Source organism: Labrus bergylta, chromosome 4 (assembly GCF_963930695.1).
Source record: "Labrus bergylta chromosome 4, fLabBer1.1, whole genome shotgun sequence".
NCBI lineage: Eukaryota > Metazoa > Chordata > Actinopteri > Labriformes > Labridae > Labrus > Labrus bergylta.
In genome coordinates, this window is record NC_089198.1 from 13,592,611 (window position 1) to 13,615,763 (window position 23,153).

At 41.2% G+C, this 23,153-nt stretch overlaps 2 protein-coding genes across 2 annotated transcripts; both read left to right on the forward strand.

Moving 5' to 3' along the window:
• The first annotated feature begins 54 nt into the window (after positions 1-54).
• Positions 55-10,014, forward strand: LOC109997378 (solute carrier family 22 member 13-like). The gene is made up of 10 exons (XM_065953778.1): positions 55-520; positions 591-694; positions 768-922; positions 1,578-1,746; positions 1,933-2,053; positions 4,925-5,019; positions 5,101-5,315; positions 5,402-5,510; positions 5,601-5,807; positions 6,590-10,014. Exons 1-10 carry the CDS (start codon positions 146-148, stop codon positions 6,663-6,665), a joined length of 1,626 nt encoding a protein of 541 aa, XP_065809850.1. The 5' UTR covers positions 55-145; the 3' UTR covers positions 6,666-10,014.
• A 2,046-nt stretch (positions 10,015-12,060) lies between these two features.
• Positions 12,061-23,138, forward strand: LOC109997648 (solute carrier family 22 member 13-like). The gene is made up of 10 exons (XM_020652201.3): positions 12,061-12,480; positions 12,564-12,667; positions 12,801-12,955; positions 13,385-13,553; positions 13,632-13,752; positions 14,843-14,937; positions 15,035-15,249; positions 16,175-16,283; positions 16,923-17,129; positions 22,672-23,138. The coding sequence occupies exons 1-10, from the start codon at positions 12,106-12,108 to the stop codon at positions 22,739-22,741; spliced, it is 1,620 nt and encodes a 539-aa protein (XP_020507857.1). The 5' UTR covers positions 12,061-12,105; the 3' UTR covers positions 22,742-23,138.
• The last annotated feature ends 15 nt before the right edge of the window (positions 23,139-23,153 follow it).

Here is a 23,153-nt window from a genome sequence, read left to right on the forward strand (position 1 = left end):
CCATTACCAGCCATGGTTTATATTTGGCTCATTTTGTCCCCTGCCACTCATTCAGTGACTGACCACAGTCAGATGGTTAAACATTCATCGTGAGACTTAATAAGACACTGAACCGGAGTTTTCTGACATTTCCCTTCTCGTGAAAATGGTGGAGTTTGGGGAGATTCTGAAATCCATCGGAGACTTTGGTTTCTTCCAGAAGCTTCTCGTATGTGGGTTATCTTTCCCAAACTTCCTACTGCCCCTTATGTTTTCAAGTTTTCTTTTCGTGGAGTTTGATCCGGAGCGACACTGTAACACAGACTGGATCCTCAGTGCTGATCCTGACTTGAGCCCAGAGGAGCAGCTGAACCTGACTCTGCCCCGGAGGGAGGATGGGACCTTCAGCAGGTGTAGGATGTTCAAACCTGTGGACTGGAACATTAGTACCATCAGGAAGCACGGACTCAATGAGACCTCAGGCTGCCAGAATGGATGGGTGTACAGCAAAACGCTGTATGAAGCCACCGTAGTCACTGATGTAGGTCTAGAACTGTGTGTCAATGTGATGTTTTCCCTTCTTCCATCCTGAGTTTAACTGTTTTTTGCAGTTTGATCTCGTCTGTGGCAAATCGCATCCAGCAGAAATTCTGCAGACAATCTTCATGACTGGTTTACTTACTGGTTCATTCGTCTTTGGACCCACAGCTGAATCGTAAGTGACTTTCAAAAGACACAACGGGTCATGTTTATCAGATTTTTAATTCTACCTTTTTTCTTTACTTCAGGTACGGCCGGAGGAGAACCACCCAGATACCAGTTGTCCTTTTGCTAATATTCAATATAGTTTCTGGTGTATCTCCAAACGTCTATGTTTATGCGGTGTCACAGTTCATTGTTGGAGCAGCACTTGGAGGATACAGAATCAACTCTGTTGTATTAGGTATGAACAACATTTTGGTACCTCACCAACATTCCTTTAAAGGTCTCATATTATTCTCCTTTTCAAAAGGTCAGTCTCAAAGCTCCCCAAAACATCTCTGTGTAGTTTTTTTTTTTATTAATGATCCACTCTGATGCTGTATGTGATCATGTCTGTAAACTCCTCTATTTCAGCCCTGCTCAGAAACGGCTGTTTTTGTGTCTGTAGCTTTAAATGCAAATGAGCTGTGTCTGACCACGCCCCTCTCTGGAAGGGTTTGAGTGGCTCGTGCTTTCTTGCACCATGCCAAATTGTTAACAGTGATATGACAGACTTAGAGGGCAGAACACACCTAGCTTTTGGAGTTTTAACCACCTGCGGGAGGGGTTAGTGCCCTTTGTGATGTCACTAAGGAAAAATCTCCAAACGGCCTGTTTGAACACACAAATTTTTCTGAAAAGTGGAGCAGGAAAAAGATGGAGACAATGGGGTTTTGTAGCGGGACTAGAGACACGAGTGTTAGAAAACCAGGGGAAAGCCAAGTGTTTTTTTGCACAATATGTGACCTTTAATTTTTAATTTTTCACGACCATAAATTTACGAGTCCTGCTCTTAAAAATATATTTTTTTTTGTTCTACCTCTACAGTAATTTTGGTGTTTAAATTGTGTTTGCAGCTACAGAGTGGATTGGGGTCAGCAAAAGGTCCATTGCTTCCTGTTTGAGTCAGATGTTTGCAGGGCTCGGACAGTGTGCTGTGGCTGGTCTGGTCTATGCTATCCGTGACTGGAGAACAGCTCAGTATGTGATTGCAGGAGGACAGGCTCTAGTGTTCTTGTACATATGGTATGTGTTTGACATACATTGTATTTTCTTTCTCAACACAGTCACTAATTCAGACTTAAACACACAATTTCAGCTGGATCAGAAAGTTGCTGCATATTAGCATTCTTGGTAGCTCAGGTTCTGATTGAAACTCTGAATCATTAACAGTTCATGTGCAGCTCTTACGATTGTGATTGCACTTGTAAGGTGGATTCCTGAGTCTGCGAGGTGGTTGCTTGGAAGAGGAAGAACTGAAGAAGCGAACAAGTTGATACGTAAAGTTGCAGCAATCAACAAAGAGAAAGTCCCAGAGAATCTGCTGAATGAGGTAAATCAGAGGTCTTTGCAAAACATGAGACTCAATGAAGCTTAATAGATCCCCTAGAAAACAATTTAATTTAAGATGAAAATAAAAGAATAGACCATCAATTTGCTCTCAGCAGTTGAGGCTTTCATTGTTGAAATATTAAAATGTGAGTTTCAGCTTTAACCTGCATAAAAAAGCAGTTCTCTCTGACAAACTTTAAATGCATTTGGGAAAACACTAACGCTTATCAAGCTAACTACTGTAGAGCAGTTTATAAGACATTTCAAGCCGTCTTAAGCATTTTCTTTTTTTTTTATTCTCTTTTTATTGAATAGTTTTTTAAATTAAAACAGAAACAGGCAATGGGAAAAACAGGCAAGGAAAAACTCTAAACATAAATTATTCAGAGGCTATATTTTCCCAAGCCTGCCTGCCTGCCTATTGCAATAGCAAGAGGCTTCAGAGGCACAGGCCCCAGAATATAAACTACAAACACACTGGATGAAATAGGAGCCAATCCCTATTTCTCCAGTATATTAAACAGGTAACCCCATTCCACCCTGTCAAAGGCCTTTTTCAGCATCTAAGGACAGTGTCAGGGTAGGAGATGGGGAGTTTCTTTTTGCCCACTTTATATTCAATAGATGCCTGATGTTATCGGAGTTGTGCCGTTGCCTAATGTAACCTACTTGGTCTGGATGAACCAATTTAGCTATTACCCGTTCCAGCCTATTAGCCAACACTTTGGACAATATCTTAATATCACAATTTAGAATAGACAAAGGACGCTTGCTCCCGCAAAGCAAGGGGTCTTTATCTTTCTTGGGAAGAAGAATAATTGATGCTGTATTTGAAAAAGTGGAGAAAGCGCCAGTTAGAAAAACTTCATTGTAGTGTGCCAGTAGGGGTGTTAGTTTGTGTTGAAACTTTGAGTAAAATTCTTGTGGGAGGCCGTCCATCCCAGGTGATTTGCCGGGAGCCATTTGGAGGATAGCTATATTTATTTCTTCTACTGTTATATCTCCCTCTATTATACTTTCTTCCTTAGCATTGATAGATGGTACTTGTATATGATTAAGAAATAGCTTCATCTTGTGGTTAATACTTTCGTGGTCAGATGGTGTTATTTCTGATTGGTATAATGACTCAAAATATTCCTTATAGGTGTTGTTTATTTGTTTCTCATTAGTCAGCACATTGTCATATTTATCTTACAGCTGTAATTATGTTCTTAGTTTTTACTTTTGCCAAGAGCTTAGAAGCTCGTTCACCGTCCTCATAAGATTTTGCCTGTGTTGTGAACAACGCATGTTCCACTGACTTTGCGTATAAGGAGTTAAGTTGAAATTTGAGACTGGTAACCTTCCTAATATTTCCAGTTATGGGATTCGTGTACATTTCAGTCTCAGCTTCTTTTAATAATGCTTCCAATTTTAGTTGCTTCTCTGTCTCTTGTTTCTTCCTTCTGGTTTGAAATCCCATTATGTGACCTCTTAAGTAGACTTTTAAGGCCTCCCACAATATACTCGATGAGGACACTGAGCCCATGTTATGTTCAAGGTAGTTGTCAATTTCAGTATTAATAAACTTGCACAGCTCCTTGTCTTGAAGTGAATACTGAGACTGAGACAGACCCCCTGATTATAATAACTCCTGGTTCAGATTTTTTTTGCCAACTTCATAAAACTAAACAGACCATTTCAACTGCTCCTTCACACATTAAACCTCGTACATCTGTTCAGTGTCACTTTTTCAACAAGGTTTTTTTTTAATTTAATTAACGATATTTTTGAGCTGCTGAGCACCAGCTGGTCACTCATTTTCTGTAGTCTATCTAGTTATCATAAAGAAATCAGTCTTTTGTCCTTTGAATTGTGTAAATACTGTTTTTTATTGGGGATCAGTTACAAGCACAGACCAGGATCCAGTAGGTTATAATAGAGTTGATCTGTTAAACTGTGTTTCTGTGTAATGGCTTTTTGTAAATGGACCTGAGCTTCTATAGCACTTTTCTAGTCTTCCACTCAAAGTGCTTTTACACCGCAGATCACATCTACACATTCACACCCAGTCACACAGAGGCTGCTATGTAAAGTGACCATCAGTATAAACTAATCCCGTTCATACACAGCCGACAAAGCAGATGGAGCAATTTAGGGGTTAAGTGTTCTCCCTAATGACACACCGGACATGTGGCTGGGGATTGAACCCCTGACCTTCTGGTTTAAAAGCGACTGACTCTACCCACTGAACCACAGCCATCCTATACCTGATCCAGTTATAATGGGATTTATCTTCTGATTAAAAATATGTGAATCTAAAGCTTTACAAATCTTATACGTGAATATTAAAAGTCTGAAGATTTCTAACTCTCAAACTTACGCACTAGCTAAGACAAACATCATTTACAAACATAGTTTATCTTATCTTTGAGGGTTATGGAGTAACTCAATAACAAGAAAACACCCTTTGATATCAAGACATAAAATATCTCATATTTTAACTCTAGAAAAAGCTGCTCAGATTTTCTCAGATTCAGCACAGACGTTTGCCAACCAGCATGAACACCAAGGACAGCTTTGGGCTCTTTAGATTTGAAGGTATTTTGTCTTAAACAAAGGTATCATCAAATTCTAGATCTTAACATGAAGGGATAGTTTCTTAACCAACATGTGTGCGACATAAAAGTTTGAAACCTATAGTAAGCCTTTTGAACTCTAATAGAGCATCAAATGTTTTGTAGATCGTAGTCCCTTACTCAGAAAAAAAGGTTCATTGAGCCACATTTTAGGAGTAGTAACTATCACCTGATAAATGTCTGATAGCAGCTTTATTTTCTTGTGTTGTTATAATGATAATAATAATAATGATAATAATACATTTGGCCCTTAGGTAACGTCAGAACACGAGGTCCACAAAGGAGGACTCAAAGACATTTTCACCTCAGCAGTCCTGATCAAATATTTATTGATTTTATCTTTCGCCTGGTAAGCTCAGCACAATTGAATTTTTTATTTTTTTTGTATTTTTAATCTGCTGTGTAATTTTTGTATTTTTGCGGTTTGAAGGTTTTCATTAAATCTGGGCTACTTCTGCCTTGTTCTGAATGTGGGTAAGTTTGGTCTGAACATCTTCCTGGTTCAGTTCCTGTTCGGGATCTCTGATGTGCCGTCTCATCTCCTCTGTATCTGGATCCTGGAGTATGTTGGGAGGAAGAAGACCCTCATATCAACCATCACGATGGGCGGTTTTGTTTGTCTCTTAACTTTGGCTTTCCCTCAAGGTGAATGTCCTGTTTTCCACATTCATTACATGAGAAGAAATGTATCTGACTTTGATAGGTCTAATGTACTTTGATGTCTATTCCAGACAATGCTGTTGTCATTACAGCCCTTGTAACCACTGGAAAGTTCTTTTTAAACTGGGCGGGGTCTGTATGTATGGTCTACATTCAGGAGTTGTTTCCCACTTCTGTCAGGTACATGCAAGATCAATACACTAAATATATAATTGGAGATATTGCACCTATAAACTATATTTAAATTAAAGTTGAACTCCATTCCGTCAGACAAACAGCTGTTGGCCTGGGCTCCATAGCCTTTAGATCGGCGGGTTTACTCTCCCCTCTGCTCAACATGTTGGAGGTATACCACTGGTCCATACCCATTATAGTCTTCAGCAGCCTGGCTGTGGTCAGTGGAGCGCTCGTCTTCTTGCTTCCTGAGACCAGCAGAAAAGAGCTTCCTGATTCAGCTAAGGACGTAGAGGGCAACAGGTAAGCAAGCTGCACAATTTACTAAGAAAACATCTCTATTCGTTTTCATTGAGGGTTATTAACAAGCAAGTCCAGTGAGACTCTTTACTTGAGGGTTATGTGCCTGAACATTAAGTGGTAGATTGATTTTCTTTTCACTGTTTGTCAGTGCTAAGCTAGCTGCTTGTCTGTGTAGGTTCTCAGTCATTCAGGTTCATGGTAAATTCAAAGCTTGATCCAAAGGCAACTGGATCAACAAAGTCTTCAACCAGTCCAGTTGCCTTTGGATCAAGCTTGGAAAGCTAGCTGTTTCCCCATTGTTTCCAGACTAAATTTAGCTACCAGCTATTAAGCATCATATTTAATCAGTGGGTATGAGAGTGATAAGGCTCTTTCATCTTATTGACAATAAGAGCTAGTTGTTGTATTTTCACCCATTATCTCCCTTGGAGTCATTTTAATTTTAAAGAAAACTGCTTTGACTTCACCTGGAGTTTCAGCCATACATTGAATTCTGGGTGTTGTAGGAAATATTTCAGACTCTTTAAGACTCTTTATCTAGTAGGCTGTATACAAAGTGTCTTTCTCTTAAAGGTGAAATCTCTTAAATCCTAATGCTTTGGTCAAACTCCCAGCCTCAGGTTTTGTAGTAAGCAGTTGTCAGCATTTTTACATGATGGAGACTTGGCAATAATTCTCACAGTTAAATCATCCCATTGATGACAGCAAACACAATGAACAAAAAGTCAACTAGGTGAAGTTTACGTTCATAATGATGTCTTCTAAATGTCTTTGAATTGTAGGAATGGGACGTCCAAGAAGACAGGGAGTGACTCAAACATGGCCGACCACAACAGAAACAAATCCACCAAACTCTAGTGGAAATACTGAACTTAGTTTTATATTTTTTGTTGTTGTTTGTAACATGAGCATCATACTGAGTGGAATATTTGGATTCAAACTGCTTTTTTTCTTCAGGGTTGCTGAGTCATCCTGTGTGATTTCTCACGTGCTTTGTCTGTCTGACAGCCGGTTTCTATTATACATCTTTATTGCTGTCATTAAAACCTTCTGACTGGCTTTTGAGAAGGGATAATGAACCTTGTTTGAACTGATGAACTCAGGTGAGCAGGAATATTACTTTACGGTTTTTGCACTCAGTGAAAATACATTCAGTTCAATTACATCATATTTAGCAATCGCAGCCAGCTGAAGGTATATTGAGTAAATGTCTTAGCAGGGAGGAATAAACTCATGCAGGTAGGGTTGTTTATTCACAGCAGCAGTAAAAATGTCACAGAAGTCTGAAAATGTTCACACTTGTCTTTGGGTGAGAACGTAAAATCATTTTCAAGCACAATCTCTTCTGTTTTGATCATTCTTTGGTTTGCACACACAAAGATGGTTGAAAATCCAAACGATGGGAGTATTGACCTGCAGATGCACTTCAAAAGTTTCTTAACAACCTGAAAAAGCCAATATTGTTTTGTGATTGGGAAACTATCAGGGAGTCCAGCTGTGACGTTCTTATGAGGGGTTTGCTGACATTTATAGCTACACTATACAGTTGCAGGAAAAAGTATGTGAACCCTTTGCAATTTCCCAATTTTCTGCATAAATTGGTCATAAAATGTGTTCTGATCTTCATCTAAGTCTCAACAATAGACAAACACAGTCTGCTTAAACTAATACCACACAAACAATTACATGTTTTCATGTTTTTATTGAACACAACATGTAAACATTCACAGTGCAGGGTGGAAAAAGTATGTGAACCCTTGGATTTAATAACTGGTTGACCCTCCTTTGGCAGCAATAACCTCAACCAAACGTTTCCTGTAGTTGCAGATCAGACCTGCACAACGGTCAGGAGGAATTTTGGACCATTCCTCTTTACAAAACTTTTTCAGTTCAGCAATATTCTTGGGATGTCTGGTGTGAATCGCTCTCTTGAGGTCATGCCACAGCATCTCTATCGGGTTGAGGTCAGATACTCTGACTGGGCCACTCCAGAAGGCGTATTTTCTTCTGTTGTTGATTTACTTCTGTGCTTTTGGGGTCGTTGTCCTGTTGCATCACCCATCTTCTGTTGAGCTTCAATTGGTGGACAGATGGCCTTACGTTTTCCTGCAAAATGTCTTGATAAACTTGGGAATTAATTTTTCCGTCGATGATAGCAATCTGTCCAGGACCTGATGCAGCCCCAAACCATGACGCCCCCTCCACCATACTTCACAGTTGGGATGAGGTTTTGAAGTTGGTGTGCTGTGCTGTGCCTTTTTTTCTCCACACATAGTGTTGTGTGTTCCTTCCAAAGAACTCAACTTTGGTTTCATCTGTCCACAGGATGTTTTACCAGTAGTGCTGTGGAACATCCAGGTCCTCTTCTGCAAACACAGCAGTTGCTTTCTCCGTGGTGTCCTCCCATGAACTCGATTCTTGTTTACTGTTTTAGATAAGAGATGTTAGCATGTGCCAGAGATTTGTTTAAGTCTTTAGCTGACACTCTAAGATTCTTCTTCACCTCATTGAGCATTCTGCGCTGTGCTCTTGCAGTCATCTTCACAGGATGGCCACTTCTAGGGAGAGTAGCAACAGTGCTGAACTTTCTCCATTTATAGATAATTTGTCTTGACTGATGAATATCGAGGCTTTTAGAGATACTTTTGTAACCCTTTCCAGATTTAAGCAAGTCAACAATTCTTAATCGTAGGTCTTCTTAGAGCTCCTTTGTGCGAGGCATGGTTCACATCAGGCAATGCTTCTTGAGAATAGCAAACTCAAAACTGGAGTGTGTTTTTTATCGGGCAGGGCAGCTTTAACCAACACCTCCAATCTCGTCTCATTGATTGGACGCCAGGTTGGCTGACTCCTGACTCCAATTAGCTCTTGGAGAAGTCATTAGCCTAGGGGCTCACATACTTTTTCCACCCTGCACTATGAATGTTTACATGTTGTGTTCAATAAAAACATATAATTGTTTGTGTGGTATTAGTTTAAGCAGACTGTGTTTGTCTATTGTTGAGACACATTTTATGACCAATTTAATCAGAAAACTAGGAAATTCCAAAGGGTTCACATACTTTTTCCTGCAACTGTATGTCGTTTCATAAGTTGCTGAGCGTTTGACCCCTACCGGCCACCTCCCTTCTCTTTGGTCTCCCTCTCACCCAGTCCACCCACAAACTTCAACTGGTCCAGAATTCTGCCGCTCGCATCATCACCAGAACGCCCTCTGTTAATCACATCACCCCTGTCCTACAGCAGCTTCATTGGCTACCGGTTAAACATCGCATCACCTTCAAAATTCTGCTTCTCACCTTCAAGGCCATCCACAACCTCGCTCCGCTTTACATCTCTGAACTCCTGCACATCAACACACCTACTCGCACTCTCAGGTCTTCTTCTTCCATTCAACTCACTGCACCACCCGCCCGCCTGTCCACCATGGGGTCCAGGGCCTTCAGCCGCTCTGCCCCCCACCTCTGGAACTCCCTCCCACCACAAATCCGTAATATCGACACTCTCCATTTTCAAATCTCATCTCAAAACACATGTTTTTAAACTGGCATATTCAGTCTGATCATTCTCCACCCGTTCTCATAACTCCTTTACATCCTGTACATTTGTGTTTTTTAATGTTAATTTTATCGTTGTGTTGTTACCTTGTTGTTTTTTATCTCTGCTCTGTAAGGTGACCTTGAGAGTTTTGAGAGGCGCCTTTAAATAAAATGTATTATTATTATTATTATTATTACGTTTTGCTCCCGCGAAACTCTTTTCAATTTTAAGCTCGGAATCGTAGGAACTGCAGACCTCTTTTCCGTTTTATATTCTATGACTATTTTTTCCATTTTTCCATTCGGCGGAGTTCTCCTGAACGCAACTCATAGTAAGGAGCGTTCTGAGTCAGTAGTGGTTGTGTAGGAGCAAAGCTTGTCGTATCCTAATCAAAGCCTCTCAATCAACTTTTACACCAAATTTATTAAGTCCCCTTTCTTTTTTTAAAATCCTTTCCTAGTTAAATCACTCAAACGATATCGCGTTTTACCTCGTTACTCTAACTTAAGAACTTCACCATTCCAACTTAGAAACCAATACATAACATTGTCTCATTTACGTTGTCACGTCAGTATCACTGTCGTCATTTTTATCCTTTGCATATTTACTCCATTTATACATCTTTTGTTCACCATTTTCTTTATTAAACTTCACTCATAAAATTTCAGTACTTTGTCTGTGTATTTTTCTGGTTTTAAACTGCTTGAGAATTTGCTCCGATGATATGAGATAGATTTATAGATTAATTAATTACTACAACTAAGGTTAGTTATCTTATGCTTATACTTTAAGCTGGTGCCCCGAATTAGAATACGCTACAGTTACATACTACAAAAAACACAAATATGGCTATTTGAATTGGATGTTGTGACACTGTGCAATGTTGAAAAGTCCAAAAGAGTGAGTTCTTAGGCGTAGTAATGGACAGTTGCAGGAAAAAGTATGTGAGCCCTTTGGAATTTCCTAGTTTTCTGATTAAATTGGTCATAAAATGTGTTCTGATCTTCATCTAAGTTACAACAATAGACAAACACAGTCTGCTTAAACTAATACCACACAAACAATTATATGTTTTCATGTTTTTATTGAACACAACATGTAAACATTCACAGTGCAGGGTGGAAAAAGTATGTGAACCCCTAGGCTAATGACTTCTCCAAGAGCTAATTGTGCTAATCTGAGGGTGAAGTGTCAGTGTTTGATGACAGGGAGAATGTTAAACTGTTGCAAAGAGATGAGTAGCGAGCTCAACCCGGACAACGGGGATGGCGAAAGCACAAAGTGTCAGGCTGGTAAAGCGGGTGCAGAGGGATAAGTTGGAACTGGAGCTCATAGCCCCAGAGCTAGCACTATTTCCAGGCATCCCGGGGCTACAGCCACAGACCCACACTCGGCTCTCGTCCCCGATGTCAAAATCCCAGTCGGACTCGCTTTATCTCCGCGTTTTGGTAACAGGGAAGTTATCCTGTGTCTTTCAACGATACAACTTCCCTATCTAAACATAACCTTCTGATACTAGCTGTCTCTCTTACGCTGTCCCGTTAATAAACAGTTCCACAGCGCCCCTACAGGCCTGCAGCACTTCTGTTTAAGGCTGAACTTGCAGCATTATTGTGTTTGCTGTTGTTTTCGGGTTGTGTGTGTTTTGACTTAAAGGCTTAAGATGCGATTTTTCGCACTTAAATAGAAATCAAGTTTATCCTCTGAAAATAACTCTGTGAGTCATGACTGTCTACAATGGGTGTAACACCCGAGTCCCACTGTCTGTGATGTTTTCAGAGTTTTCAGAGTCCTATCTTCAGTTTGTTTACAACGCCGGGACGACGGCTGACTCCTTTTGAATGTGCAGCGTTTCTATACATGCTGCGCGTTTTTCTAAATGTATGTCATTTCATCAGTTGCTGAGCGTTTGATCCCTACCAGCCACCGTAAAGACGGGAAGAAAGCAAAATGTAAAAGTAAAATAAAAGGGTCGGAGAACAAGAGAACAAGAGCATAAGATAAGAGAGTGAATTTGTGGAGACGTGCTGTTTTATCTCCGGCTGTATTTTAAGAGGACAGAGGGGCTTGGCATCTACCGCACCTCCGAAGTTGTTTATTAATTTGATTCAATCCGAGTTTTTACTTAATAAGAGTATAAATATAGAATATATTTTACATAACACAGTTATACAGGTATCCTTGTCAGTATGATGTAACAGGTTAACTTCCATGTAACAGTGCTGGCATAAAATGTTTGCTGAGTCAGCATACTGTAAAAGTTAGTGAAAGATCAACAGTACTCTGTGAGAGAAGCAGAATGTAGTAGAATAGTGAGTTATGGTACACTTTCTGCAACAAGTCATCATAATACACTCTCTCCTCAGATTGAGATCTAAGTGGTACTTAGATAAAATAAAGATTTACATACCGATCTAGACATTATATTGGCACCGCCCATAACATTCAAAAGTCTTTGTGTTATTTGAAATGTTAGATATATATACTACAATTACTAAAAATGTCTAAAGTGAAGTTGTCAAAGTACACAGAGCTAGGTTTAACTCTACACGTCAAGGTGATGTTACACAGAAAAAGGTAAACTGATGAACTATTTGGTTAAACAATCACAAGATGCGTTTTTTTTCTGCAAAAAGAAATGTCCGTACATGCTTTGTCATCTTTCCTGAAATCCACAGTCCATAGTTAAACATTAGTGAGCATTGTTTAAAGGTCATTCTCAGGCAGCATCTTGGAAGTGAAGGACAGCTCCCTGAACATGGCTGATTTTGGAGAGATTCTCCAAAACATCGGAGAGTTTGGATTATTTCAAAAGATCACACTATTTGCTCTTTGCTTCCCAAATATGATTCTGCCTTTTCAATTTTCCAGTGTATTTTTCATCCAGTCAGATCCAGAGCGACACTGTAACACAGACTGGATCCTCAGTGCTGATCCTGACTTGAGCACAGAGGAGCAGCTGAACCTGACTCTGCCCCGGAGGGAGGATGGGACCTTCAGCAGGTGTAGGATGTTCCAACCTGTGGACTGGAGCATTAGTACCATCAGGGAGCACGGACTTAATGAGACCTCAAGGTGCCAGAATGGATGGGTGTACAGCAAAACGCTGTATGAAGCCACCATAGTCACTGATGTAAGCAATAACATGTATGCTAATAGTTAAAATAGAAAGATAAAAAAAACATTATTTTATAATTTGTTTTTTATTTCCTACAGTTTGATCTAGTATGTGACCAGGCCAATTTGTTGGAAGTGGCACGGTCAGTGCTGATGGCTGGCATTCTTGTAGGTTGTCTCCTATTTGGACCTTTTGCTGAATCGTAAGTATGCCTGAGAGTGTACAGAATACATGTTTTTTTAAGCTGAACCATCTTTTATCACTTTTACATAAGATAACATTTGATTATTTAACACAGACCATAGGGCTGACCAGAAGGGTCTTATCTCTTCCAGGTTCGGTCGTAAACGAGCAGCTCAGATGCCTTTCTTTTTTTTGCTCATCTTTACTGTAACAACTGGATTAAGTCCCAACTTCTATTTCTATTTGGCATCCCAGTTCATGATGGGAATCGGCTATGGAGGTTATCGACTGAACGGCGTCATATTGGGTAAAGTATATGCACAATAACACTTTAATTGGAGACATTTATTTTCTGTTATTATCTAGCAATATGTATTTAATTACGTCTTGTGGAATGCTTTGTTTGCACAATTTTTTTTGTGAGATGTTTTTTTTTAAAGTTCTGTTTTTGAAACATCCCAGTGCATTATGGTCTTAATAGCCCCTTCCACTAGTTCACTCAATACAGACAGGTGGATTGTAAGATTACTGCGGAGTTGTGTGGGCCTGACAGAGTTGTGTCAGAAAGTTTTCCTGTGCCAATAATACTTTGGTCTTTGCAGTCTCTATTGGACAATAGACCTCTAATATCATCTAATGTTTTGGCTCTCTGTTTCTATTCTGAGGGTCTGCATGGCGGTGATTTCAGCCAGGCATGAAAGATTAGATAATCAGAGCACTGATTTGTTGTTTCTAGCCACTGAGTGGATTGGGGTGTCCAGGAGATCATGGGGAACATGTTTGACTCAGATCTTTGGTGCCATTGGACAGTGTCTCCTCGCTGGTATGATCTACTTCATCAGAGACTGGAGACTGGCTCAACTTATCACGGCAGCTCCTCTTGCAGTTGTTGGTGTTTACATATGGTGTGCACTCTTTTTATTATACTTCATTGATTTAAAGGTAAATGACAGATTGTTGATACATGTTCTTGTATCTGTCAGGTTTATTCCAGAGTCAGCCAGGTGGTTATTGGAAAGAGGAAGGATAGAAGAGGCCAAACAACTGATAACCAAAGTGGCAGCAATAAACAAACGCCCTGTTTCAGAATCTCTGCTGGAAAAGGTACTGACACCAAACAATAAAGATGTGTTACTATTGACTCAAAACATATATTGTGTGCACAATTAATAGCAAACAAGTAGTGTACATTGATTGTGAAAAATAATGGATAATAAAGTAATATATGTGATTTGATGAACACCTGCAAACCATGATGTAATCTAAAAGGGGAACCTGGGAACAGTTGCATAATTTTTGCATTTCTCTGAATTACTCTGGAAATATTTGGATTAGACAAACCACATTTACATAAATTAAATTTGCATCTGTCAATCTATAGCGATTACATTTAAAGATTAACAGCTATGACATACTTTTAAAATATATTAATTGGATGGGAGACGTCTGATGTTTTACAGTAACTGACCTAAATCATGGGGATAGTGTTATTATTAGGGGCTGCTGAATCATATTAAAATTACATAAATCTTCTCTAATTAACACTTGTTTTTGGTCTCAATAATCATACTATTTCAAAAATATTTGCTGTTTTACAATTATATTATAGCACAAATGTTGCGCAATCTGTTTATTAGAAAATACAAATTTAGATTCTTATTTAGAGAGAAAATTCCTTTAGGCCTTTATTCAGGTTTTTTTAAAATATATTTTTGTAGAAGCAAATGTTTTATGTGTCTCATGTCAACTTGGTGGGTTGAAAGTCCAACTAAGGATTGTGTAATGAGTGCTATCTCTAGCATCTTTCTGACTTATGGAATAAGACTGGGTTGTTTCTTCCTCTTGTTGCAGTCTCCTCCACAATAACTCTACTAGAGACATATCTCAGTAGACTCTATCAGGGAGATCCTAGTTGAGCAGTTTAGTCACTTTTAATGCAACACTGTGCTTGATTGTCACAGCTTAAAATCACTCAACTTCATTGGACTTTACTCAAATGCATAAAGTATTTATAGGAACATTTGACAGAATAGCTGAACAACAACGATGTACCATGTTGATAACCTCTGTGACCTGCTTGATACAGTGAAAAGAAAAACTAAGTATGTCCTTTTAGAAAGGCTGTTGGATCTCAAGAAATGCTGACATAAGCAAACGTTAGCATGATTCTGTGTCCAACCCCTGTGCATTACAGATTGTTGAAAAAGAAAATGACAAAAAAGGAGGCATAATTACTCTTATGCAATCAGCTGTGCTTAGGAAGTATTTCTTTACACTAATATTGGGATGGTAAGTTACTTTTATATTTACCATAACTCTACAGAGTCCTTAATACAAATTATGACGAGTCACTTAATACTTGTTTTTTTCCTTCTGAAACCCTCAGGTTCGCATTGAATGTAACCTACTACTGCCTGTCATTTAATGTGGGAAATTTTGGCTTGGACATCTTTGTGACACAACTCATGTTTGGTCTGACTGAACTACCCGCTCATATACTTTGTATCTGGCTGTTAGAGGCACTGGGGAGGAAAGTGTCTCTGATGTCAACGCTTCTGATTGGAGGATTGTTGTGCTCATTAATCTTAGCTGTTCCTCAAGGTAAAGCATCTCAAAATGTATCTGACTTAATCAAATCTGTTTTTGGATTGCTCAAGATGGCAATGTTGACCTCATCATTGTGACACTTGGGTCCACAGTGAAATATCTCTAGATGTTTTGCCATCAAACTTGATGCAGCTATTCTTGGTTCTCGTCTAGTGGATCCTTAAGTTAGTAATAGCAAGACTTTTTATGTAGCTCCACAAGCAGGTTGACATTTTCAGCTTAGAGGTATAATAAATTTTAGCAGAGAGAATCACTCCCATGATTCACCTGATGATACAAGGATTTTATATACTGTGCGTTTAAGTATTTTCAGGTGTGCGTTTATCAGCCAAGCTTGAATTGAAGAGGTTCGTCATCCCCTGAGGCACCATTGTTACTTTAAATGTTCACATTCTTGTATCAATTAAAAAAATGAACTATGAATCAAAAGTTTTGAATATTTAATTGATATAAATTGACTTGATAGTGTTCAGAAAAAATAGGAAAGTATATTGATTGAGCAAAGATGAAATAATAGTCTACTTTTATTAAGAATAACTTATAATCATAAAATGTTAACTCGTCATTTTTGTTTACAGAATAGTATAAACTGATTTAATTTGACTGTAAAAGATGTATTTATTTAAAAATGTCACTATTTATATTCATATGCAGCATCTCATGACAGTAGTGAAGTCACCACTCACTCAGCTGTCAGAAAGCCACCTGGCTCTCATGTTAGCCAGCTCAAAAACTGCCACAAGAATAAGCTAGCACCTGTAAACTGGAGGCTTTGTCATTCTGAATCAACCATCTTGTTGCCAATCTCTCCTCATTGAATCTCAGTGCAAAGTGATACACTGCATCCAGAGGGTTTTAGAGTAGTAGCCTATTGGCTGCATGTACATAAATAACAATAATCTGTGTTATTGTGTTCAAGACAATGCTGTCGCTATAACCACATTAGCGACTTCAGGACGTTTCTTCATAAACTGGGCTGGATCTGTATGCAATGTGTATGTTCAGGAGCTGTTCCCGACATCTTTTAGGTAGGTCTCTCTCTCACTGTTGTTCATGATACAATTCAACATGGCAGTCTTTTTCTGATAACATCAGAGACAACATCAGTCAATACCTTTTGATGGGAAGCACATTAGCAGGTCAAACATTACAATCACATATCACAACACAGTGATTAAGTACTTGACTCTGATTGGTTGTGACATCACTAAAGGATCAGCATGTTGACTTTTGGCTGCTGTACATTTGTTCTGTTATCTTTGAAGGACACTGTCTCACAGAGAGTTCAATATTAGACTCCATTACTTTTTGACCTATTTTAGTTCAAATATCATATGTGGGCCAGCCCAGCAGCCGTCTGATCCAAATGATCCCTTTATCATTGCTGATACTTGTGTCAGTGTTGTACTGACATTTTTAACGATTAATTAATTGTTCCAGTCAAATATATCTAATATACAAAGGATTGTATTCAAAGTGGTAACTGTTTTATAGTTCTTAGATAACGCTGCAAACTTTTAAGGTTTCTGTACAAAAATGATAAAGACATGCCCTCATTTTAATATGGTTTATCATTATGGTAGACTGTATGACTTTTACTGCACTAAGAAGGACACTCATTTTCTGATGTAACAATCGTGTCTGAGCTCTGTATGGTTTTGTTTCAGACAAACTGCCTCTGGTTTGGGCTCAACTGCGAGCAGAGCGGGGGGACTGCTGGCTCCTTTGCTGAACATGTTGGCAGTTTACCACTGGTCCATTCCCACTGTAGTGTTCAGCAGCCTTTCACTGATCAGTGGAGTTCTCAGCATCCTGCTCCCCGAGACACGAAGGAAAGAGCTCCCTGATTCAACCGATGAGGCCGAGGGCAACAGGTAAGCTGCAAGCTGATAAAGGATAACATTTCTATGCATGTTACTGAGGTCTGTTAAATATTGGGTTTGTATGAGGGGTTAAGAAACAATTTTTTTTTGTTTTTTAATTAGAACTGTATCAGTTTTCTACAAATTATTTTATACTGCCAAAATTACTGAACATGAACCCGATTATCAATGACTTTGTTTTGATGCTCCTAAACTTTTGAACTCACTGCTTCTCAATATCAAAATGGCAAGCTCTCTAAGTACTTATGAAAGTAAATACCTTTCTTTTTACTCTGGTTTTAAGTTTGGAGATTTTCCAGTTTTTCAATGTTTCTATCATTTTTTTAACTGTAGTTTTGTCTCCGGTATTTTTTTGTCCTATTCAACAGTTTATCAATTTTAATATGCCTTTGTTCGTATGAATGTTGTTTTATTTTTTGACGTCATTCTTTTAAGATTATTTTATGACATCCTTCTTTTTTGTTTGAGTCCTTTACATTTTAATTTGTTGCAGTTCTGTTCTTATTTCCTGCATTAAGGGTGACATACCCTCTTTCATTTGAGATCAAGGAGGACTGTTAAGCGAATATTTACATATGTAAACACCGTTTTATGAATAAAAATGCTTTTAAGATGGCGCGGCCGTGTCCAGACGCCGTCCGGGTTGCTCTGCTGAGGCTGTGTGTTTTTTTTCTTTATTTATGTGTTTTTTGTGAACTTTTTTACATCAGCTCTTTCGGCAAAGATAACTTATGACCGAAATACGCTTTTGGACATAAGGAGACTGGTCACAAACACAGTTTCCAGCTGTTACAACAATGATCAGTGGTAGCCGGTCGAACTCCTGCGTAACACAACACAGGACGGGAACAATGGCCGGAGGAGGAAAAAGCACCGCGGAAGACGAGGTGGTGTCCGAAACAGGCTAAGAACTCAGGCCCACCGCCCACCCCTGCCAAGCATCCTTCTTGCCAACGTCCAGTTCCTGGATAACAAGATGGATGATCTGAGGGGTCGGGTAAAATACCAATGGGACATGAGGGACTGTAACATCATCTGCCTGACGGAAACATGGCTCACTCCTGTGGTGCCGGATCAAGCCATCATGCCATCGGACTCGTTCTCTGTGTTTCGCAAGGACAGGACGGAGGAATCTGGCAAGCCAAAGGGTGAAGGGGTTTGTTTTATGACCAACAACAGCTGGTGTAACCCAGAGAACATTAAAACTCTCTCCCACTCCTGCTCGCCACATCTGGAGCACCTAACCATCCTGTGCCGTCCATTTCACCTCCACCGGGAATTCACTTCGGTCATCGCTACATCTGTTTACATTCCACCACAAGCGGACACGGACACAGCTTTATCGGACCTGCATGACGTGCTGTGCCGGCACCAAAACAAACATCCAAACGCTGCCCTCATCGTGGCTGGGGATTTTAACAAGGCGAACCTGAAGAAATGTTTTTCCAACATGTCACTTGCTCCACCAGGGGCAACAATACACTGGATCATTGCTACATGCCATTCAAAGAGGGCTACAAGGCCCCCACTGGGTAAATCAGACCATTCCGCCATTTACCTTTTGCCAAGGTACAAACAGACTATTGTACGTGAAAAAGGTGCTGACGAGGCAGGTTAGGCGATGGAACGACCAATCAGAGGCTACGCTGCGAGACGCTCTGGATGACGTCGACTGGGGCATGTTCCAATCCAGCTCGAGTGACGCAGACGAGTTTACGGAAGTTGTGACGCACTTTATAGCAACGCTGGTAGACGATGCCGTTCCTATGGTGTCTGTCCGGTTTTTCCCAAACCAGAAGCCATGGGTGGATAAATCTATCTGCACCGCTGTGAACGAACGGACCGCTTCATACAATTCGTCACTTCTCACCGGCAGGACGGAGGAATACAAAGCGGCATCTGACAGACTGAGACGAGCAGTGAAAGACGTTAAGCGGAGGTACAGGGACCAAGTGGAATCACAGCAGCGTGATTCAAGCAGCTTGTGGCAAGGACTGCAGACAATTACTGACTACAGGAAAAGAGCCCATGTCTCGGTGAGTGCAGACGCCGCTCTGGCTCACGAACTTAATGACTTTTATACGCGATTCGAAGGTTAACGCTAGCACCGCTAACGTTAGCATGCCAATTGATGCAGCCAGCAGGATCTCCGAGGCCGGAGCGGCACACTCGCACCCGCTCACTGTGTCAGAGCACGACGTGAGGAGGATACTGAAAAAGGTAAACACCAGGAAGACTGCCGGGCCAGATGGTATTTCTGGCAGAGTGCTGAAGTCCTGTGCCGACCTGTTAGCTCCAGTGTTTACCACCATCTTCAACCTCTCCCTGAGTCAGTCTGTGGTCCCCACATGCCTGAAAAAAAGCCATTATTGTCCCTGTACCGAAGAATGCCTCTCCAGCTTGTCTTAATGACTATCGCCCAGTAGCACTCACCTCAGAAGTGATGAAGTGCTTTGCGAGACTCATCAAGATGCAAATCTGCTCCTTGCTCCCTGAGTCTCTGGATCCACTTCAGTTTGCATACAGACTGAACAGATCCACAGATGATGCTGTCTCCCAGGTACTGCACACCACCCTCACCCATCTGGACAGAAGGAAGGGGGACTATGTGAGACTGCTGTTCATTGATGTTAGTTCAGCTTTCAACACCATAGTCCCCACCAACCTCCATTCCAAGCTGATCAACCTCCCTGTGTGCTTGGATCCTGGACTTCCTGACGAACAGATCCCAGGTGGTCAAAGTGGGCAGACACACCTCCAGCCCCTGCACCCTCAACACCGGAGCACCACAGGGCTGTGTTCTCAGCCCCCTGCTCTTCACCCTGTACACACATGACTGTGTGGCCACAAGCAGCTCCAACATCATCGTGAAATTTGCAGATGACACGGTGGTTGTTGGTCGCATCTGCTACAATTATGAGCAGACGTATACAGGGGAGGTTGGAAACCTGTCACAGTGGTGCCAGGACAACAACCTGCTCCTGAACGTCAGCAAAACCAAGGAGCTGATTGTGGACTTCAGGAGAGGACTGCAGAGCGATTACACCCCACTGAGAAATGATGGGACGCTGGTGGACAGGGTGTGCAGCTTAGTACCTGGGGGTGCACATCTCTGAGGATTTAACATGGACAACCCACATAGACAGTCAGGTGAAGAGGGCGAGGCAGCGCCTCTATCACCTCAGACAGCTGAGGAAATTCAAAGTCTCGAACACAGAAAGACTCAGGAAGAGCTTCTTTCCTCAGGCTGTCTGGACTGTTAACTCCACTCTCCTCAGTTAAAAACAAAACAGAACTGTGACTACATGATGCACACACACCACACATTCCAATCTGCACATTGCACTTTGACACCCTGGACACTTTACACACTGACACTTTACACTGTTTACATTATTCTATATTCTATATTTTGTTTATTCAAATATTTATTTTTTAAATTTTACATTATATTCTATTTTACTGTATATATGTGTATTAGTAATTTGAGTGTTATTGCATGGCCTTGCGGAACAGTCTTTACATTTCACTGCACATCTGTATGAGTATGTGACAAATAAAAATCTTGAATCTTGAATCTTGAAAGTGAATCTGTAACATTGTGAATATCTACCTTGGATCAGGAGATTTATACCAGATTAATCACACCAGAATTGGGCGGAATTCCCCCATCCTTTTGGGGACGACAAAATACCCCGAATGGAACCCCCTCTTCGGAGACAGAGGTTGTATTGCACCTTTTTTCTATGAAGGCAGAAATCGCGTTGGCCAGAATGGTGGAACGGGACCTGTCCCTTACCACGGCCTACAGAACCCCTCGAAAGTGGGGTGGGCAGACTCTGAACTACAGGCGGTACCCAAACTGCAGTCCTGATAACCCCCCATCAGGGGCGCTGGCGGGACTTGGCTGGCCTCCGGTCAGTGCGCTCCCAAGAACGGGGTTAAAAACGTGGGTGGCCATGCCCTTGCTTTGGGGGAGGTCCCTGCCTTACCTTCCCAGAACCCCAGGAAGAGCTCTGTTCTGCGCACGGAAAAAAACTCCCACGCCTCTTGATGGCTCGCTGCACCGCAGAGCCTGACAGCCCTGGTCGCTGGACGGATTGTGTGCGCAGTCTGACTTTCTGTGCCTAGGCGGCCTCCAACACAGCACTGCGGTCTGCATCTGCTAACCCTAATAGGCTCAACCAGATGTGACGTCGAGCTATGGTCAGCTGTTTCAAGGAGTTACCAAGCACCCTGGCCTGCGAACTAGCACCTTGGCTCACCCTATAAACAACACTTTCCATCTCTGGCCGGAGGTTATCTGGGCTCTTGGACTCCAGGTCCCTTGTCAGGCCCTCCAGATACACCATTGGTGTTTGCCACTCTAGACGCCATGGCTACGGACTGCAAAGCCTTCAGCAGCAGCCCATCAGTTGTGCAGCACTTCATATTTGGGTGATGGGCCACCCTGCTACCTGTGGTTGAACCAAGCCAACAGTGCAAAGGTTGGACCCACCTTTGACACGCCATCCAGGCCGTGCTTGGCTGCATGGTTCAGGAGGCTGAGGACAGAGTGGGGTGCAGCAGCCTCCCTGGGGTGACTGGCCCGTCTCTGGCTCCTAGGGTCCCCCAGCGGCAGCCGACCGTGAGAGCAGAGCCTCAACTGAAAAATCACAGGACCCAGAACCGTCCATACCACCCTGGGAGTCATCCACAACGTGGTCCTCCCCAGCGTAAACATTTACCTGCCCAGAGGGACCACAGTCAGAGCTGTTGGTCTTATCCAGCAGCAAGGGACACAGCATCAGGATGCGGACCACATGGAGGAATCTGCCGGTGCAGATCAAAGAGGAGTTGCTGATTTGCAGTCATACATTCGATGATCTTAAGCATATCCTCCAATTGCCTCTGCATGAGGTCAACCCGCGAGTCACAAAGCGAGCTCTGCTCAGTCCACTTTCGGGGGCACACTGGTCTCCAGGCCACTGTCCCTCTCGCCACTGCCCTGAGACGCCATGATCCAATTACTGCAGCACCTTTCTGTCTTCCCTCTCAGTACTGGAGGGTCTGTGAAGAAAACCACACATGCAGCAATTTAATATGTAAACTTTTTTTTTCAAAAGTAGAAACAGCTTTTAAAGGATGAAATCATTTTTATTTTTCATTTAAAATGTTTTTGTCTTTGCATAAGCAAAAGAAAATCATACAGCACACGGCAGCTCGATAATCTGCAGCCAAGATCGTGAGGGTTTTAACAAGGAAAAACAATACAAGAAGATGGTATAAACACTCCCCGACCAGGAAAATAGAAAGAGGGAGAGTGTGAGGGTGCGCATCATACATATAGTGTGCAGCGGGTGACATTGAACAGGTGTGATTCATTTGGTATCATGCTCCTGATTCGAGGTAGAGAGTCACAAGGTTACAGGTTCACTGAAATGAAATGAAATAAGTCTGCACTTTTTTTGTTCTTGCAAAAACACAACAACAATCCAATAATACAAATGACTGTTGGATAAAACTAATGACTATGTGTTCCTTTGTCCCACAGGAAACAGGTCACCACGAAGAACAAATATGAATCACACAACTCTTCACAAAGCAAATCTACGAAACTGTAGTCTCCTTATATCTACACTCACCTCCCTGTCTGTTGACTTTGGTCAGTTGTTGGGCTACTAGTGCCATATGGGCCTGACATTTACTGCAGATATTCAATGATTTCTGATAGTAAGTCTGAATGTCTGTCTGAATCAATCCTCCTGAGTACTTCATGATTCATGATTTCCATTTAACTGTTACACCAAAAAACCTGATCTGATAGCTGGAAAAAACCCTGTTAATGTCAGTGACACCATGATATCACATCTTGTGCCACACTGGCTGACTTTATATGTCTTCAACTTGTTTTACATTAAACTAATACTGTAGCTTTTCTTAAATTATTAACTGCTGTCTGAAATCTATTGTCCACTAAAGTGTGATGCTGAAGTTGTAAATTAAAAATGTTCAAACAACTCTCTGTGCTTTGTT

What these genes read in the sequence shown, in the direction of transcription:
- LOC109997378 (XM_065953778.1), top strand. Translation starts at nt 146, where the DNA reads ATGGTGGAGTTTGGGGAGATTCTGAAATCCATCGGAGACTTTGGTTTC. An exon ending in CTAGTGTTCTTGTACATATG is followed by an intron (nt 1,747 to 1,932) that starts GTATGTGTTTGA and finishes TGCACTTGTAAG; the next exon opens with GTGGATTCCTGAGTCTGCGA. An exon ending in TTGTTTCCCACTTCTGTCAG is followed by an intron (nt 5,511 to 5,600) that starts GTACATGCAAGA and finishes CCATTCCGTCAG; the next exon opens with ACAAACAGCTGTTGGCCTGG.
- LOC109997648 (XM_020652201.3), top strand. Translation starts at nt 12,106, where the DNA reads ATGGCTGATTTTGGAGAGATTCTCCAAAACATCGGAGAGTTTGGATTA. An exon ending in ACTGAACGGCGTCATATTGG is followed by an intron (nt 12,956 to 13,384) that starts GTAAAGTATATG and finishes TGTTGTTTCTAG; the next exon opens with CCACTGAGTGGATTGGGGTG. An exon ending in GTTGTTGGTGTTTACATATG is followed by an intron (nt 13,554 to 13,631) that starts GTGTGCACTCTT and finishes TGTATCTGTCAG; the next exon opens with GTTTATTCCAGAGTCAGCCA.